This window comes from Pyrgilauda ruficollis, unplaced genomic scaffold, assembly GCF_017590135.1.
Source record: "Pyrgilauda ruficollis isolate IOZ18807 unplaced genomic scaffold, ASM1759013v1 scaffold59, whole genome shotgun sequence".
In the NCBI taxonomy this organism is placed as follows: domain Eukaryota; kingdom Metazoa; phylum Chordata; class Aves; order Passeriformes; family Passeridae; genus Pyrgilauda; species Pyrgilauda ruficollis.
Genome location: NW_024527599.1, coordinates 3,425,027 through 3,443,917, shown reverse-complemented (window position 1 = coordinate 3,443,917; position 18,891 = coordinate 3,425,027). Strand labels below are relative to the sequence as shown.

General features: G+C 48.8%; 2 protein-coding genes across 3 annotated transcripts in view; one reads left to right on the top strand and one right to left on the bottom strand.

The window, feature by feature from the left end:
- PIGL (phosphatidylinositol glycan anchor biosynthesis class L) overlaps positions 1 to 15,515 on the top strand; it is a 53,129-nt gene extending 37,614 nt beyond the window's left edge. Inside the window, exons 5-8 of one of the 2 annotated variants that reach the window (XM_041482882.1) lie at positions 1,753 to 1,820; positions 9,318 to 9,349; positions 13,736 to 13,869; positions 14,908 to 15,515. In XM_041482882.1, coding sequence (XP_041338816.1) covers positions 1,753 to 1,820; positions 9,318 to 9,349; positions 13,736 to 13,869; positions 14,908 to 15,006 — 333 coding nt within the window. In that variant the 3' untranslated portion in view covers positions 15,007 to 15,515. The remainder of the gene's footprint in view (positions 1 to 1,752; positions 1,821 to 9,317; positions 9,350 to 13,735; positions 13,870 to 14,907) is intronic. The other variant, XM_041482881.1, reaches the window with a different exon arrangement.
- Positions 15,516 to 15,786: 271 nt separating this feature from the next.
- On the bottom strand, positions 15,787 to 18,891 carry CENPV (centromere protein V; the record flags this gene model as incomplete). Its single annotated transcript, XM_041482733.1, has 5 exons — positions 15,787 to 16,051; positions 16,384 to 16,498; positions 16,847 to 16,916; positions 17,659 to 17,757; positions 18,692 to 18,891. Coding segments are annotated over 5 exons (609 nt in total), but the record flags the coding sequence as incomplete, so codon positions are not given.

Genomic DNA, 18,891 nt, shown 5'->3' with positions numbered 1-18,891 from the left:
ATCAGGGGGCAGGCAGAAGAGACAAACCCTGTCTCTGTCCCCATTGAGTAAAAAGGTTTAGTGCAAGTCCAGCCCTTATCAGACTCACACTGTTATTCACTTGAACAGGAATTTATTCTGCTTGCAGTGAGTGGGGTATGTTGTCATCTTAGGGAAGTACCACTCTAAGTAGGAGTGACTTCAGAGTGTGTTTTTTTCTTATCTGGAAAGTCCAGGGTGCTGTGCTCACCCTGAGCTGTGCTGAATTTCATGATGAGCTCCTCTACAAGCTGGTATCCACAGGGAGAGCTCAGCCCCATGGCCCTGCAGAGCTCTCTGCTAGTGCTGATGTGCAGCAGCAGCAGCCAAAGTTAAACACATCCTTCTTCTCCTTATAAAATAGGGGTTGACCAAAAAAATGTTTCTTTGTATGTGAATGAAACCAATTTTGCTCCCACCAGTTCCTGCCAGCAAAGAACAACCTGGTGCTTGCTGGCCACTGGGCAAAGTGCAAAGTCTGACTGTGGGCTTGTCCTGGTAGGTGGGTTTATAAGCAGGCTTGTGTGAAGTTTGTGGGGTATTTCTTATCACTGCCTTTGTGTTTCCTCTCCCTCTTGACTCAGTTTCCCCTGGCTGAGAGGGCCTCTCCTGCTGGAGGAGCAAGCTGCAGGATGGGCACGGTGGCTTTTGATCTTCCCCTGATCTCTAACCCAGTGCCCCAGGCCCTGCATATAAAAGAGATTTTGGGAAGGGAGGTGCTGTGAGTGAGCAATGCTGCAGCATTTCCTTCCCTGAAGAGAGAACAAGCTGGCAAGGAAGCAAACATTGCCTGAAACGTGGGAGTTGATGATTTCTTCCTGCTCCCAGAGAAGGGAGCTGTGGAGAGCTCTGCTGCTGGGCCCCTCCCAGAGCAAGCACTGAGCTTTGCACTGTGCAGGGACTGTCACTCTCACTCCCTGCAGAGAGGATGGGCACACATTCCCTGTCCACTCCACACTCTGTGCTGCCACTTTGGCTGCTTGGTTGAGACTGGGAGCTTTTAAGTGCCCATTGCACAGCCCCACAGAGGGAGGGGGTCCCCAGGGTGATGCCTCAGCCCTGACACTGTTGGTGGGTCTGGGGGCAGGGAGCCTGGGGTCTTCTGTTTTCTGGACAGTGCCTGGTCAGTGGTCTGTGCACACATTACTTCTGCATTTTGGAGTTCCCATTTCTCCCTGCAGAGAAGCAATTAACAGTACAATCTAATTCAGTGAAAAGCCTGATTTGGTTGTACAAAAGTGCATTCAGATTGTTTAAAAAGGCGTCTTCTCCTGTCAGAGCCAGGACAGTCATACATGCTTGTGTGGCCCATGTTGCATCAATGATTCAAACCATGGCTTCACCCTGTCATCCACAGGCACTGGAGGATGTTCTCAGGTCCAGGAGAGAGTGATTCATAGAGCTGGACCTCTCGGGTCAGGAACACATTTGCAACAGATCACTTTGAAAGTGACCTTTTGCCCTGGTAATAAGTAACAAGTGCATCCTGCCAGTGGGGACATGATCTTGGTCATCTTTCTGTTGTTGGGCTGTGCAGTCATCTGGTTCCAGAGTGCCTCGTTTGTTTGGTTGTGTCTCTGTGGCATGAGGAGTCCACACACAAGGCCTCATTGTGCAACACATAAACAACTCATTAGACACAATGGGCTGGGACAGGGCTTGGATGTCAAATTTGGGAACTGCACAGGCTCCTCCTCCTGCTCCTAAATGTTATTGTGTGTGTGTTTATTGCAGGTGGTGACGTTTGATGCAGGAGGAGTGAGTGGCCATGCCAACCACATCTCCCTCTACACTGCTGTCAGGTACAATGTCTGCAAACTTCTCTGGGTGCCCCCCTGGGCTGGTGCTGCTGTGGAAACAGAACCAGGGCAGTGTTCACTTCACTGCTCCAACTCAGTGCCAGGCTGTGGGACATGACATTGGAGAAACTGCCACAGCTCTGGAAATAACCTACGGCATCTTTCAGTGTTCCATCAGCTGGGACCTTGCCAGTCTCCCTTTCACTGGGCCCTCTTTGCTCTTCCTGCCCTTGATCCCACTAAAATATGCCACAGATCACTTTGCACTCTGCTTTGAGGAGAGTGTGAATACATGATGCCTGAGCTGGTGGCAGGTGGGTTTTGGAAAGTTCTTCACCAGAGGATGTTGCCATCTTGTCCAGGTACCTGAATTTACCTCTCTACCCCAAGGACATTGCTCTTTCACTGGAGCTGTCCCTATTTACCACTTTTAGGAATAGTCTGTTAGTTCCTTCACCATTTTTTTCCTTACATTCTGGGACTCTGTGTTTCCATGTTGTGCTGGTGAGGTTAATAGGCAGAAATCCCTTTATTAAAATCACTCAGATTTTGCTGGCAAGACAGCCATTGTATTTTACTTTAACCCTCTGCTCATTCAGACCTCACTGTGTCCTAGAGAGATTTCCTCCAGAGCTGCCCCTGCCTTTCCCAGGCATGAGAAGAACTCTTTCCAAGTATAGCTTTGTATTTATAGCACCCATTTGTTTTCTGAATCATCTGTGCAATTCAAATAAACAAATTCTTCTGGCTCTCCTTGCTGACAGCATCACAGTGATTTGCCTTTCTCTCTTGCCTAGAGAAAGCTGCAGTGCCACAGAACCCATATGGGGACCTTCAGCTTCTCTGGGAAGATGCTGAGAGCTTTGATGGCTGGAATTCAATGTTAAAGGGGGATCATGGCTTTTCCCAGCAACTTCTGAAATTGCCTAACAGAGGAGAGGGGCTGGGGTTAAAGCAAGCAGTGCTTTGCTTGGGCTGGGTGGGGAGGTGGTTTCAGGCACAGTTTGAGGAGTGAACAGAGGTTGAGCAGAGGCTGATGGCTCAGGAGCAGAGGTTGAGCAGAGGTTGATGACTGAGGAGCAGAGGTTGATGAGCAATGCTCACACCATTGGCACAGAGGGCCTAAGAGCTTCCAGCTGCCTGGACCTCTGTTTGCTCACTCAACTGCCCTATGACCCACAAAGAGGAATGAAAGGCAGGTTGTTAGGTGTCCTCCTCCACCCTGAAGAGATCATGGGAAAACAAGTTAGCAGCTGAGTTATATATGAGAAATTTAAGGAAAACTTGATTGTGATCCCAATTCTACTCTTGTCTTACTTTGTGGCTGTGCAGAAATCACTTTCCCAACTTCATGCTTTATGTTTCTCATCTGTGCAGTGGGGATCTAACCCTCTTCTTGTCTCAGAGCATCTTACCAGGAAATGCTCATTGTCTGCAATTCCCAGAGCTTTGCCTTGGTCCTCAGCTGGAGCAGAACACTCTCTGGGCTGATGAGATCCATGCTGATAGGGACACCAGAGCACGAGCAGTTCTCATTAACTAAGGGCTGGTTTGTGTCTTGTCTCCCTTCCAGTCCTGAATCAGCAGAATTAATCATGGTAGCCCCATCATCTGCATGTGGCAGGAGTGATGCCATGGCTGCTGAAAGGTTAAGTTTATTTTTAGTGGCTTGCTTGGCCTCATTATTTTTCAGTTTGTGTTATGGAGGAAGTAGAGCGTGACTGTATCACTCCTGACTCTCAGTGCCCTGATGAGTTCTCACATGTTGGCCAGCACAGGCAGCTCTGGGAGCACAAACTGAGGCTTCTCCTGTGCCCCTGTGCCAGCAGAGCTCTGCAGAGCAGCAGTGGCTGCCCCTGGGGCCCCAGTGCTACATGGCAAGGGAAAGGCAAACAACCTCTCCCTTCCAGCTATCAACTGCAATGTATTTATTAACCTTCTTTAAACAAGTCCTGCAGGGTTCTGCCTCCACTGTGAAAAGTGGAGGAAAGGATGAAGCAGGGGGCTGGTGCAGTGTTCCTCAGCTCTTTTGGATGCTCCCAGTCTCTGGGAGACAGGCTTGTGCCCACTTCCATGAGATCACTTTCTGCAAGAGCAGGGCTGGAACGGGCTCTGTGACCCCTCCCACAACTCCTCACTTCAGGAGGTGCAGATTATTGAACAGCTTCAAGGAATAAAACAGTTCAGGAAATGGTCATAGCTGAGCAGATGCTCAGTATTGTCTGCTAAGGGCATAAATATTCTTTCCAGTGTCTGGAACAGAGGTTATGTTCAAAGGAGCAGGAACTACTCAGAAGAAATGAGCTCTTTCCCTTGCCTTCCTCCTGACAGCTTGCAGGAGTCCAGCTGCTGCTGTGTGCCTGCCTGGCCTTCAGATCTGGGAGGAACTGGGAAATGCCAAGGTTCAAGGATGGATTTGTTCTTCTGCAAGCGAAAAATAAGAAAAAACAGGATGGAAGAGGAACACAAATTACTATTTGATTTCAGTCTCCCCTGGGAGTATTTCAGTTCTGGCTTCCAGACAGAAAAAAAACCCAACCCAAACCCAAGAAAAACCCACTGCAGCAAAGCAGGGAGGACTGGAAGCAATCTTCTGTGGCTTGATTTGGCAACATCATCCTCTTTTATCCCCCAAAACGGGAGCTTTCACTCTGGCCATGGGAGGTTGGATCCTTTATACTCATCCTCAAGGAAGAGCAGCTCTTGAGTGACATCCAGGTCACTTTATCCCCTCTCAGCATTTGGCCAGTCACTAGGCACTGTGGTAATGAGCTTGGTAAATACTCTGTGGCAGGAATATTGGAGAACCTCTCTCTCCTGCACTCTGAAATGACAGTGCCTGCACTGAGATCACATGTAATATCAAGGTGGTTTAGTTTTGCACGAGTCACTGTGCATTTTGATTTTAAACAACCCCTCTTGCCCAGGAGCCTGGCAAATGGGGGGCTGTTGGGTTTGTTGTTTGCTTGCTTAGGATGGAGAGGAATCATCTTTGTGAGGAGGAGGAGGGAGGACTGTACCACTTGTTTTCTTTAGTGAGCTATCAAATCCATTTTATTCCAGCTAGAACAGAAAAGAATAGTCTTGTCTGCTTAGGGCAGAGCAAACTGAGTGGAAAATAGGAGCTGCTATATTTAACCACTGTGCATTATGTTGTTATAGCAACTGCATCCATAAAACTTCTATCAATGATGCCATATAAAAAGCTGCATCAAGGAATCATTAGCTGAGCCTATTCTCGTCAATTCCATTTGGAAAAACACCTCTCAGTCCTGCAGGATGTTTTTTAACATTCACCAGCCCTGTGGCAGGTTGTAAATGAGGCTGTGCAGAGATAATATTTGGGATCTTTATCACTCAGCAGTGGATTAGGATGCAGCCTGAGTGCCACCAATGCCTTGTGGCACTGCCATGTCCCAGCCTGGCCACTGAATGCCCCACTCCTGAATGCCATGGACATTGTGCAGAGGGCTGCACTGAGGCTCCCTGGCAGAGGAGGGTTGGGTAAATGCCAGCTGCAAATCCATGTATGGAAACAATGAGGAGCAGTGTCCAGCCAGTCCCACTTGGTGGGAGCCATTCTCAGAGGCCACCAACTGCATCCCACCCCAACAAAGCACAGTTCTGCTCTGAGTTTCTGTAAAATTTCCAAGGCCAGGTCTTAAAGGACAGGGAGGAAGCTGGGTTTGTGTGATTAGCTTGATAAGTGTGAAGGATATCCCATTTACCACTTTTATTTGGTGCCTTCTTACAGTGTGGGGCTGGAAAATCTCTCCCTCCTTTCAGCAGCTACAGCTGATGCATTTCTCACTTGTTTTACTGATCTTAAATGTGCTGGGGGAGCTTATGAGTGATGGCTGTGGTTGCAGCCAGACTGTCCCCATAAGGCTGAGACAGAATTGTGCTCTGCTGTCTGTCCTTGAGACTTCCCCTCAAAGCTCTCTGCCCTGCCATATATCCCATAGCTGGGTGTGTAGTTCTAGATTTTATCTCAGTCCTTTATCCCTTTTCCTCATTCCTTCATTTGACCAAGTTCATTCATCCCAGTGCTCTTCCATGACACTGTTGAGAGCCATCAGGATTAAATCTGAGCATGGAGCACCAGCACAGAAGGGATTCCCTCTAAAGAAGGTTTTTTCCCCCCAAAGAAACAGCCTCAGGGCATGTCCTTCCCTGTGCCACTGGGCTGCTGGCAGTGAGGGAAGCAGTGACACTGCACATTCCTCTCCCAGACAGTGCAAGGCCCAAAGCACAGAGCCAGGACAGCTCTGTCAGCTGGAACATCTCTGCATTGCCACTGGCAGGACATCTTTTGCCACTGCCCCACGTGTGAGTACAGAGAGCCTGAGCAGTGTTGTACAAAGTGCTGCTCCACGGTGTAGTTCAGGGTGCATGGAAATGGAGCCAGAAAATCCAGCTAGGGAGGGAGGAGGCATTCCAGAGAGCAAACATCCAACATCTGGCAAGGATATCCTTCTAATGTCTCTGTGATTCCTGGGAGAGTGCCTGTTCTTCCTCCTTCACATCTGTTTCATCAGATTAATTGGGCAGATTAGAGGTTGGGATCCTAAATGGAGCCCCAATGCAGCTTTAAGACATCCATTCTTTGCCTGCTCTTCAAAACTGTATTTCCCCAGTGCTCCACAGCAGCCAGCAGTCAGCTCAGTGAAGGGTTTTGCCTCAGGCTTGGGAAACTGTTTGGAGAGTGAAGTCATTGAATTCAATGAACAACTTCTCATCAAACAGAACATCACCCAGACTGTAACACACCCTCGTGGGCATGAGCCCCAGGGGGGTTCTGTGCTCCTCAGGACTGAGGTTTCAGCTCCAGCTTGACTTGTTCCTTCTTGAAACAGCTTGGGAGGTTTCACTGGTCAGTGCCACAGAGGAGCTGACCCACCCACACCTTTCCTGGAGGATGCCTGAGTGAAAGCAGGGAATCTGGGAGCCAGCTCAGTCCTGCAGTTTGCAGGGTGAGGGCGTTGGGCCATTTCAGTGTTTCTGCTGAGCAGATGGAGCTGGTAGCTGCAGAGCCTTCAAAGCAGCTGGGCTTTGAGGGAGGAGCTGGGGCTGAGATCTTACAGGGCAGAAATGGTTGGAGCCTTTGGATGTCTCATGGCCTTCCCAAATTCTTCACTGCAAAGGGTCTCACATGTGGACCTGAACCTACCACAGGCATTGCAGGGAGAGGTGCCCTGTAATCACCAGGCTCTGGCACCTGGGCAGTGGCTGGGAACGAGCCACCTTAGGTCACTTTGTGTTTAAAAAGGATTATAAAAAAATCTCTCCGGGAAGAAAAAACAAAACACCCACATGGAAAAATCTCCTGAAAAAGAGCCTGTGTTTTACTTTTTGAGATTTTATGCCAAACTCTTTCATTTCGACCAAACCACAGCAAGTCCAATCTGTAAAACAACATTCCCAAAATGGCAACAACTGAGAGCTGCAACCTCTCCCCTACTTGGAAGTGTCCCATGGAGACACTCCAGCAGGGTGGAGATGGGAGTGAGAAGATGGATTTGGGAGAGGATTGGCTCATTTTGTGAACGTGTGCAGGAGGTAGAGCTTCGTGTTTCTCTCTCTCTCTCTGCAACCACAGAGAAATACAAATGAGCAAGGCTGCAATTCCTCTGCACACAGAGCTGGGTGGAGCCGTTCCCAGGGCTCTGCACTGAGCTTTGCTGAGAATTGAAGCATTTGGATTGGGACAAAAAGGATGAGGAGAGATGCAGTTTCTTCATGCCTGTTCTTCCAGATGGGTGACAGGTCTGCTGGCAGCAGCTTTGAGGATCTTTCAATAACTAAACACATTCTGTGTCTCCCTGAACCTTTATACAAGCACAAACTCCTTCATTTACTGCTGAATGACACTTTCCTTCCCTGCTGAAGATGCTCCCTGCTCCTGCTGAAACGTTTCCATATGAGCTGGATCTCTCACTCCTGTTTCTAGTGACAGGAGTGGTTATTATTAGTTCTCTCTTGGAGCAGCTCAGGGCTTTGAAGGTGCCTCCATGGCAGAGCAGCACACCCAGAACAGACAACTGGGCTTTCAGAGTTTGCCAAATTTCACAACCACTCACTGCTTTATCTCTCCAAGCATATTCTAAAAGTTTCCCACCCTACTAACTATACCAAGTGCTGAATCATTTCTTTGGGTGGCCAGATTCCACTTGTGGGGGAAGAAACCTCTGGCAGAAGAGCAGAGCAGATATTCATGGAGATATTTAAATTACAAGGCAACATTTAACAGTCTTTGTCAGAGCAGTAAGGCTTGAGTGGTGGGGCAGAAGGTGGCCAATACACTATTCCAAGTCCATTGTTTAGCAGGAAATGGCATTGCTTTGGCTCTGGAGCAGAGGACACCACTGGCAGGAGAAGCTGTTTGAATATGTTTTCTGATTGCTGTTTGAGTTCTGTCATGACCTGCATTTCTGGCTTGATTTTTGCTTTGTATTGCATTGGGTATTCATCACTCCGTGCTTCCTATTTTGTCTAGGCCTGTGTAGCTAATCCTTTTCCTTGAACTTAACCAACAGCCAGAGATAATCCTAGTTTGAAAGTGACTGGAGAAACACAGCAGTTTACATATAATGCATGTTTTATCCTGGCTGATTTACACATGAACTGGCACATTGTCCTTTGTCAGATACACCACTATTAGGTGATAACAATCTCTTTAAATATTACACAGGGTTAAATAACTTTTTTATTATTATTTCCTTTCTCATTTTGGCAAATGTTCCATTGTTTGGATGTCTTTTTCTCCTGGAAGAGCAGGACTGGGTGTGGGACAGCCCTGAGTGCCATCTGCTGGAGACCTGCTGCTTCCCAGCCCTGCCGTGGGCCAAATCCAGTGTGGCTCCAAAGCCATGAGCAGGGAAAACAAGAGAATTAAGAAAATAATTGAAATTAACACCCCCTGGTGTCCTCACCATCCCAGGGTCATTTGCTTACACTTCTTGATGGAAGTGCCACCACCATTCACATCTCCCATCCTTGGTCCTCCTGTTCTGTTTTGCTACAGAGACTTCCCAGGACAAAGTCATGAAGGGATCAAAGTTTTGGTGAGCAAAAAGCCAGAGCATCTTCTCAGATGTCCCAGTGCCAGCCTGGGTTAGAAAAAAGAGCTGGTGCCCAAAAAGGAGCAGCTGCTGAGACAATTCCCCTGGCCAGCAGAGCCTTGGCTCCCAGGGGTGAACAGCCTTTGGCAGCCTCTTGGGTTTCCCTTGGGAAGTCTGAGAGTGAATTTGATTTGTGGAGCTTATTTGTGGTGTGTCCCAACTGGCAGGATGAGGGAAGGAGTGGCAGAATTGTGTGGAATGAGGCTTAGCCCTGCCTGAGGTGCTCCAGTGTGGGCTCCTGAAGTTTCTCACAAGATTGGCCATTGTCACTGGGTGTTAAATGAAAAGGCTTGGTTTAATGTGCAGGGTTTTATTCCTGTAAAATCAGGATTTGAGTAGTTCCACGGAGTGTTGACCCCTTGTATCTCTTCTTTCACAGGTACCTGCATTCAGAGGGGAAGTTACCTGAAGGTAGGAGTTCCATCACCTCCCCTCCCACCTCACATCCCCACCCTCCCACCCTGACATCCCTGTTGTGTCCAGGGTTCCAGCTGCCCAACTCATCCCTGCACTGCAGTTGAAACCCACAGCTGAACTTTTATCTTCCTGCAATTTTTTACCAGTTCAGGCTTCTCTATAGTCACTTTTCAGTCCCTTGGGGTTGTCCTGCCTCAGTGATGTGATGCAGTGTCTGACCTGTGCCTCTTGGGTGAATTTGAGTGCTCTTTCCAGGTCCCTCAGCTTAGTCACAGTTTTTGGTCACATCCTGCTTACAAGCCTTTTTCCTTTTCTGTGACACAAGCCTCAGAAACGATTACCCACTTAGCCAAAAATATTTGCATGTAGCAAGTTAAGCCTCCACCAAACTGTGCTCAGAAAGAAATCTGAAATCTGCAGTGGCACAACAAACTGTAGTGGCTTCTTCCACCTGTGAGCAAGAATCTCTGAAAAATTCTCTGTACAAGTAGGGAAAGGAAAGAAACAAAGTACAGAAGGAGGTAGCCCCTGACCCCTTTTCTAGAGCAGGGCTGCAGATCTTATCTCCAGCAAACAGTTCCTGCCCAGGGACAAATGTGTGGACCTCGTTTAAGCATAAAGCTGTCACTCAGCTCTTTGGACAGAGCAGAGGAAGGTGGCTTAGCCAGGCCCACCCAGTCATCCTCCTGCTCCCTCAGCAGCCATTCAGGCTGTGTTCCTTTAATGCTAATTCCCAAATCATTGTAGGATTTGAATGAGTCACAGCAAATCAGTTTTAATTCTCTGCTAGCAGGAAGTTGCAGGCCTAATGAGACAGCATGAGCCAAGATGGCAGAATGCCCTTAAGCTGAGCTCTGACTCCAGTCCCTTCAGTTCCCCAGTCCATGAAAGAGGAGTATTAGTGCCAGCTTCGTTCCTAGGACCTTTTCTTTGTTCAGCCTTGGGCTGCAGCAGAGCTCTGTGTGCTGTGTGCAGCACAAAGGACAAGGGGCTGCAGTGGTTGATGTCACTGTCGGACCCCATCTACACTGAGCCACTTTCATGTGCTGCTCATGCAGGTTTCACTCTGGTCCTGAATATGGGCTGTGCCTCAAATCCATTCAGGTTTGAAACAGACTCACATACAGAGAAAATTTCCATTTCTCCAGCAGCATCAAGAGGCTGCTGGAGCTCTGTGCAAGCCTTGCTGCTCTGATTACATCACATCTGACATGACCTACAAACACCAAAGGAACGGGGAGCTCCCATGCTGCTGCTTATGCTAAGCCTTTCCAAATATAGTTCCAGTCTCATTGAAATTCCCAGTATTTATAATTTGATCTGGCAGGCATGCAGGGCTGTGCACCAGAGGGGCTTAATGAAACAAGGGTGATGTGGGATTGAGGCTGTCTGGATGGAGCTGAAAGGGATGTTCAGGCCATGGAAAAGTGCTGTGTTGCTGTTGAGAAGAGGGAGCTGTTTGTGGGTGAGCCTGTGTAAGCCCATGTGATCAGGGAATCCACAGAAAATCTCCCTGCAAATGCAAAAGCCAGCTAAGCCTTGCATTGCCTCAGTGATATGCAAATGAGCACCCTAAATATCCTGCTCTGCTTTCTAATGCCTTTAGCCAGCACAAACACAACAGGCTTTTTATAATCTGTAATCAAGTTCTCCAGCCCAGCACAAGCACTTGTTTCAAGAAGCCAGGACAACTGCTGGATGTGCTCCCACCCTGCCACTGGCCCCTTCCAGCTACAGCCAGTGCTCTTGCAGAAGAACCTGTGCCTCCTTCCATCAGTGCAGGCCTGCAGCACACACAGTGCTCACTCAGGAGCTCCTCATTCTAGGCATCCTTGCTGCCTGAGTGATTTGGAAGTGGAAAGCCAAGCTGAGCAGGCTGCAGGCTTCACACACTTCTATTCTCAGCCTAATCCATGAGCTATATTGATCCTGCCCTTTCTGCCAACCTGGAGAGGTTGCATTACACTGCTAATCCCATCCTGCCCAGGTCACAGGCACAGCAGGCTCTGGAAAGCTTCACCTGCTGGTGTCACAGGACTCCTCAATGGCAGCCCTGCTCTCACCCCGCTTGGCAGGGAGCAGCCTGACTCTCTGAACCCTTTTCCATCTCTCCCTGGACTGTACATTCCTTCCCTGCTTCATTTCATCTCACATTGCCATGCAGAGCAGGCTTTGCTGTCAGCACATGGAAATCCTGGTTGGATCACTGACACAGAGGGCTCTCACAGTGCCCTTCTTTTTGGGGAGCTGGATGCCACCACTTCACCTGATCTGACCGAGGAGGACCCAGCAGGTCAGAGCCATCCACACTGAAATCACTTGCCATGGTTTTGAGTCCTTATTGCTGAGTTTTGGGGAACAAAAGGGTGCAATTGCTGCATGAATTAATATTTTTCAGGGAAAAAAAATGAGGAAAGGGAAAACGTATTTGGTTAACAGAGCAGTCCAAGCTTCAGAGAGTGGTGCCAGGCCTCTTTTCCCATCACTGTGAGTAGGAATTGGTGTGGCATTGCCAGAGTCCATGAAAGCCATCCAGGAAAGGAAAGATCATTGTCCTGTGTTTGAAAAGCAAACAGGTGCCATTGGGAATGCTGACAGCAGCACTGTACTGATTCTTCCCTCTGAAACTACCCCAGCAGCAGCCCAGAGGATCTCTGCACAGGAAGGGGAAGAATGGTTCTCCCACTCACAGCACCTCACATGTTTCCTTTCAAGTTTGCAATTTGCAAGGAAGAAATGTCTCCAAGTGGGATTAAAGGAGTGTCAGGGCCCTTCTGTGAGCGATTGCAGCACTTGTGCCTGCAGAGCATCCCCTGGGAGAGCAGCTGGACCGAGGGCAGCCGAGCAGCTCTGCCTGTCGCTCGTCCCGGGGAGCGGGGCAGGGGCTCAGGAAGTGTCGGGGCCGTGCCGGTCCCAAGCCCCGGCATTCCCGCACATCCCGGGGCGCTCATCGCCCCGCGCCGCTCCGTGACCCTGCGGAGGCACCGGGGACACGGCAGCGGCACGGCGGGGACAGGAGGTGCCGAAGGCAGCGCCCCGAAGGGATGCGGTCCCGCTGTCCCGGTCCCGTTCCCGGCCGGCGGACGCCGCCACCTCCCGGCGGCTCCCGAGCAGCGCCCGCCGCTCCCAGCGCGGATCTTCCGCCGCTCCCCCGCTCCGCACCGCCTGCAAGAGCCCGTGGTTGCCCTTGAGGGCTCGGCTCCTGCCCCTTGCTGCCCACAGCAGGAGGAAATCACTGCGGGGATGCTCTGTGTGACCTGCTGGGAGTCAGCTCCCAGTGTCCCCTCCGTGGAAGGGGAGCGTGGCCCTGGAGCGCTCTGTGGTGCTGAAATGAAGAGTTAACCAGTTAACTTTGGAGAGTGGGATAGGCTGTTGAAAAGTTGGAACAACACCCTTGGAGAAAAGAAAAGAAAGAAAGGAATTGAAAGATCCTGGTGATGTGCCAGAGGGAGTCCATCAGAGCTTTGTTCTGTCTCTTCTGTGTAATTCCACTGTTTCAGGGCTCACTGAAGGAAATCTCACTGCAAATTGAATTGCATCTCTGCCCACCTGTGTAAACTGTGACTTTGGCCTCTTCTGTCAAGCTTTAATACAATGTGGGAAGTGTGGAACATAATCACAGCAGCTGCCAAGCCAAGGAAATCCCAAAGCAGCTCCCTTGAGAGCTACAGGCTCTTAACGGGACCATCAGTAGCTCTGAACTCATCAGTGAAGACAATTTAGCCATGGTAAAAAAAAGATAGCAATTAACTTTTGAGTTCAAAGGGATCTTTGAAACAGAAAAAACTCCCTTCAACATCAGCAGAATCTTGAAACATGTTGCCTTCATCTGCTTCATCACAAGCATCTGAACAATGAACTCAGGATCTCTGTTAAAGTGTTACTGCCTGCCTGAGTTAATATTTTATTCCTGAGGCTTGTAAATATTTATTCTGTAGCTAAGAATTGGAGTAGAAAGATGAAATTTCATTTTGGTAGCTGAACCAGAAAGTACTGTTTTAAAATTCCATTATATGATACAGTGTCAGCATTCAGAGAATCAGTTGCATCTATTTTTTTGAGCCTAATTATGCAGGAAGAATTTTAAAACACACTGTTTTTGGGATTTTCGAAGCTAGCTTTGCTTTCCACAGGCTATTACAGAACAAGAACCAGTGCAAAGGGTCACATACACAATAAGAGCCAATACAAATGGTCATAGATGTGCACTGAGCACAAAGAAATCCTGGGGGGAGCATCAGAAGTCGTTCCCCCTTTACACAAAAAAGATTCCCAAGGCCAGCAGCACAGGGAAGCTGCAAAGAGCTGCTGAGCCTGGAGAAAAGGGCACCTTACAGGAATGCTGCTGGTTTGAAATATTTATCTTTTTTCTCTATGTAGGGTGCCGTGTGCTCGTGCTGGAGTCAGTAAATCTCTGCAGGAAATACATTTCCTTCCTGGATGTCCTCATTTCCTGCCTCCTGCCCAGGGATGCACTCTTCATCCTCACAGAGGAGGAGACTGAACAAGCCAAGGTGAGATGAGTGACACCTGCCTGACCTGTTGGAGTGGCTCATCCTCATTGTGAGCACTTTAGTCACAAGTGTCACATTCCCAGGGGATGCCAGAAGCAGTGTCATCCGTGGGTTAGAAATGTCACTGAGGAATGTCTGCTGTGATTTTAGAAACATGGACAAGCCAGGTTACCTCATGTCCTGTGTGAGAGGACAAGGCTGAGCAGATTTGCAGCTCAGACAGTCACTGGGCACTGAGTTTTACACTCCCCAGGATGTAGGATGCATTTCAAAGGAAACTGGATCCAACACAGTATTCTGAACATGTGAGTGGCCTGTGAAAGCCTGGCATGACTGCATGCCATGAACAGCATCCTTGATCACAGCTCTCACTAAAGATGGAGACAGCCTGTGAACTTGTGGTCCAAAGCTCTTCACAAGTTCCCTTTACTGTACATTTTTAAACTGTTTTGCTGCATAGGATCTCACACATTTACTCCACAGTTCCTTACGTCAGAATCTGATTAGCAGATGAAAATATTTACCCAGCAAACAGTGCTGTTAATTCACAAATTACAGACTTTTCTTGCTTCTGAGGCTGTTAAAAGGTAAGAGTTACTTATGGAAACAGCTTGGATAAAAGTGGTGTTCATTATTCCCATGTATTTTTGTTCCTGAAATCTGACCTCTCTAGGCTGGTGCACTATAAATAGACTCAGTTGCAGCTGCCAGTGTGTGGTCAGGAGCAGAGATGTTCCCAGACACACTTATCAGGCTCCTGCTTCCCAGCATGTGAACACTTCCCTGGGCCTGAGAGCAGGTGGGGAGGAGGAGTTAGAAGTGACACATCAAGTGTCCTTTCCAGCAGGACCCTCTGAGCATCAGGCAGCACAACAGCAGGCTCGGGACAGACAGGCCCAGAGCTTGGGCAGCCTGCCCTGCCTCTCCCTGCTCACTGTCCTACAAATGGGCACTGACCCCCGCAGCAGGAGCAGGAAACTGCCCCCACACCAGCTCTGGAAGGTTCCTGAGTTGCTCTCTGCCCTGTTTCTCTCCTAGAGAGCCATGCGGTGCCATCGCAGCCAGCTCCTCTGGTTCCGCCAGCTCTACCTGCTCTTCTCTCGCTACCTGGTGCTCAATTCCCTGCGCCTGCTCTGACAGGACACCACTCCCAGGAGCAAAGAATGAGCAAAACCACCACTGCCCCAGGCCCAGGACTCAAGAAAGCTCCTGTGTTAGGATGGGGTGCTCTTTGTGTGGCATTCTCCACACTACAAAACCCAGGCTGGGTGAACCTCCTTCTGAATATCTTGTTGCCTGATACATTGAGAACAGGGTTAACAGCTACTCTGTATTCTCATCATAGAAGCTTAAATAAGATGAGAAATTTGGATTAAATTTTATTGGGAGCCAAGCTCTGGAGGATTCTGCATTGGAGAAGATATGGCAGAAATTGTTTCCCCAAGAAGATAGAGCTGCAAGGACTGCTTGGCAACTCTCCCTTGGTGCTTTTGTAAAATCCAGCTATCAGGAGTAACTTTTCAAAGGTCGTGCTATCTCCACAGATACCACAACCACAACACCTTTGTTATTCAGTCAGTACTTTAAAAAGCCAAAGCTTTTGAATAAAACATCAGAAATTATGCAATTTTTTCCTAATTGCACTTTGCTGTTGCTTCTTTTATACACATTGTGTTGCAGGCTCCACCTTCACTTTCACCTCCTGAAATATGAGCTTTTCTTCTTGATTCAGAACAGGGCTCAAGGTCAACTCACAGGAGTCTCAGCAGGACACAGGAACGAGGTGCAAGTGATTCTAATGAAGGTTTTTGTATTGTGATTTAAACTTTAGCACAGCTAAAGGCAAAGTGCCAAACCAGCAACCCTGCAGTGGTGTAGAGAGCAGAGGCAGTGTGAAAACTGAATGTCACAAAGGAATGAGATAATCAGCGTAGAAAGATTTATTTAAGAAACAGAGAACAGGTAACAGTAATGTAGAGACTGATTTCACCAACCATCACCCAGGAAACCTCGACTGCACTTCCATGGCAGTGCTCCCAAGGCTGCTGAAGGGTGTGTCAGGGTTTTGACATGTCTCTGATGGTCTTATGTTCCCTCACTGCTTTCTCCCACTCCTTGCCATTGATATCCTCTGTGATAATGGTCTGCACAGTACCATCATCCAGACAGTGGGGAGCAATTCCTGAAAAAAAACAGAGCACACAGAAACCTACTTTTCATAAAATGTGGGAGATGCGTGCTCCATTCCATGGCTGGGGCATCTCAGGGAATTGTAAATGCTATTGCTGTAAGGCTGCGGAGCCTGGATGAGAATCCTGTCACAGGAAGATGCCCACACATTTATAGGTAAGATTGTTTTTTATGGAGGAGCTACAGGTTCAGACTGCAGTTCCTTTAGGAACAAACTCTTAGGACACATGCTGCTCATTGCTGTCATGTCAGCATCCAGTGGAATCTTTATCCAAGGTTTACTTGGTGGTTAACTCTGGTTAGCACAGCTTGCTTTGTACCTACCATAACCATCAGGGTTAGAACGAGGAGTATAAAAGCTCTGAACACCACAGGTCTTGCAGAACGTGTGCTGGGCACGGTGTGTGTTGAAGGTGTATGTTGTCAAATTGTCAGCACCCTAAGGAAAGGAAAAGCACTGTAAGTTTCCATGGAAATAGATGGATTCATTACTTTGGAAAGATACAATGGAGAAATGTACAATTTAAAATGCCACCTTCCTGTCTTGACTTGAGATACAGAGCTGTTCATTCCTGTTCCTGAAGCCCTGTGCTCTGTATGGACACGGGTCCATAACAGTCAGGCCTGGGAACTGCAAGAGCTCTAAACAAGATGCACTGACACAACCACACCAGACAGCTTAAAATGCAGCCATTTCCCTCAAACAGCCAAACTTAGAGCAGAAAACTGTTTGTTCTTGGCTCTGTGAGGGTAACACTGCTCGTGCTCATGTGTGTTCTTACTGTACCTTCAGCAGCTTGAAACGCGACGCTGGCACAATGAAGTGTCGGTTCTGTTTCTTGGTGCAAATGCTGCAACTGTAAAAGAAAAAACAGACCTTTCTAGAAGTGGACAGGTTGTAAAGCAGCAATCTGACCTCTTGACAACAGAAATTTCACTGATAGCTAGAATGGCTCAGAGGTAAGTGGCAAAAGTGGATTTGTGGTGTCAGTAGTGTTTGTCAAGCACACCCATGAACAGACTGACCCTACACAGGTACCCCAATCAGATCTTCTCACACACAACTCTTGAGGATAAACTCTAGCCCTGAGAAATCCACTCAATGCTTCAGAGCATGCTTGGACAACTTTGCCAACATTCATTACCTTGCAAACAAGAAAGTAAAGTTCAGAAGTTCACCCATGATCTGGAACAAATGAGTTGCAGGCAAAGAGGGGTCACTACTGAAACCAGAGAGTGTTTTAGTTTGAGGCACATGTGGTCAGAGCTGTAATGTCACTTGAGAAGAACAAGTTAAAAAAAGACCAATGTGCTTGGAGCCCCTGGATGAGAGGAAACAGAAAGCAGATGGGTGAGCACCTGGACTCATTAGATCTCTCCTGACACTTTCTGTGTGAGCCTGGCTGAGACATGAAGTCCTGCCCAAAGCAGCACCTGCAATCACCAACACTGATCTCATAGTGGATCAGGACATAATTAGGGGTAAATCCTGTGGAAACAGCTCAGAGGGTGTCCTGCAGCTGTCCCATCTTTAGCTCTAAGGTTGGAAAAGCAGAGAGCTGCCATTCATCTCTGGGAACAGGGAACACACCAACTCACTTGCAGTTGAACACGTGCAGATCTGCTGAAGCCCAGACCTCAAAGCGGACGGCTCCACAGTGACAGCCTCCTGTGTGCTTCACCAAACCCCTGTATTCACTGCAGAGAGACACAACAGAGCTTCTGGGATCCTCCTCTCTTGGTTTTTGCCCCAGGGAACAATAAGGTTATACATGACATTATTCAGTTCTCTCTTGAGCTGTTGCAGAACACTAAGAAATATATCCACTCACATATATTTAATAACATGTGTCAGAATGAGGTGGAGGATGGTTTCTGTCCTCTGCAGCAAGTGCTTTTGTGGTTTAATTAAAATGGTGACAAGGAAAGAAGAGCAGCACTTTGAGGACTCTGTAAAACACAGCTCCCCACCACACTCCAGGTCACAGTGCTGACCCTACAGCTGTGTCCATACACAACCCTACACAGAAACCAGGGCTGTCACCTCAAAACAAACTGCTTGGAACTGAGAACTAAATTTCCCCACAATTTTCCCCACAGTTCCTCCAACACCATTAATATTCCTCCATTTAAGAGCTGGGGAAAACAGAGATTTGTGGATTCTATACAATATTTGAAATGTCTTTTATTTTGGGTTGCAATTGCAAAGGAACTTTATGACCAAGGAATTTCTGAGCCTGTGCTTCTCTCCCTCCCCGAGCCGCCTCCGCAGCAGCTGGGCAGTCACCGTGCGGGTCAATCGCTAAATGCAAAGGAAAGAGCATTTTCCTTCCAGATTTTGCCTCCCACGGACAGCTTCTGATGTGCCGTGCTCTGCACGGAGCGAGCACAGGAAATGGGTGGAGATTAAGCAGCTGAGCCTGGCGGAGCCCCCAGGGACATTTTCGATGGGAGAGCCTTAAAACACGGGCAGCTTTAGCACAGACATCCACTTTTTTTCCACGGTGCGTGCGCCCCCTCCCCATCCCAGCCCCGGCGCCCCTTCTCGGCAGCTCTCGGGACCCGCCGTGCAGGGAGCGCTGCCGTGAGCGGGGCTGGGGCGGGAGCGCGGAGCCCCGGTCCCGTTACTCACTACGCGTCCAGCAGCAGCCGCGCCGCCTCCTCGCAGCTCAGCCGGTGCCGTTCCTGGAAGGCGGCCCAGCGCCCGCTCTGCGCCCCCAGATCGATGAGGCCGGGCCCGGGGAGCTCCGCCTTGACCCCGGCCGGGCTTCCCCCCACATTCCTGCTCCGGACCCGGCGCGTCCCGCCCGCGGCCGCGCTGCCCCGCCGGGA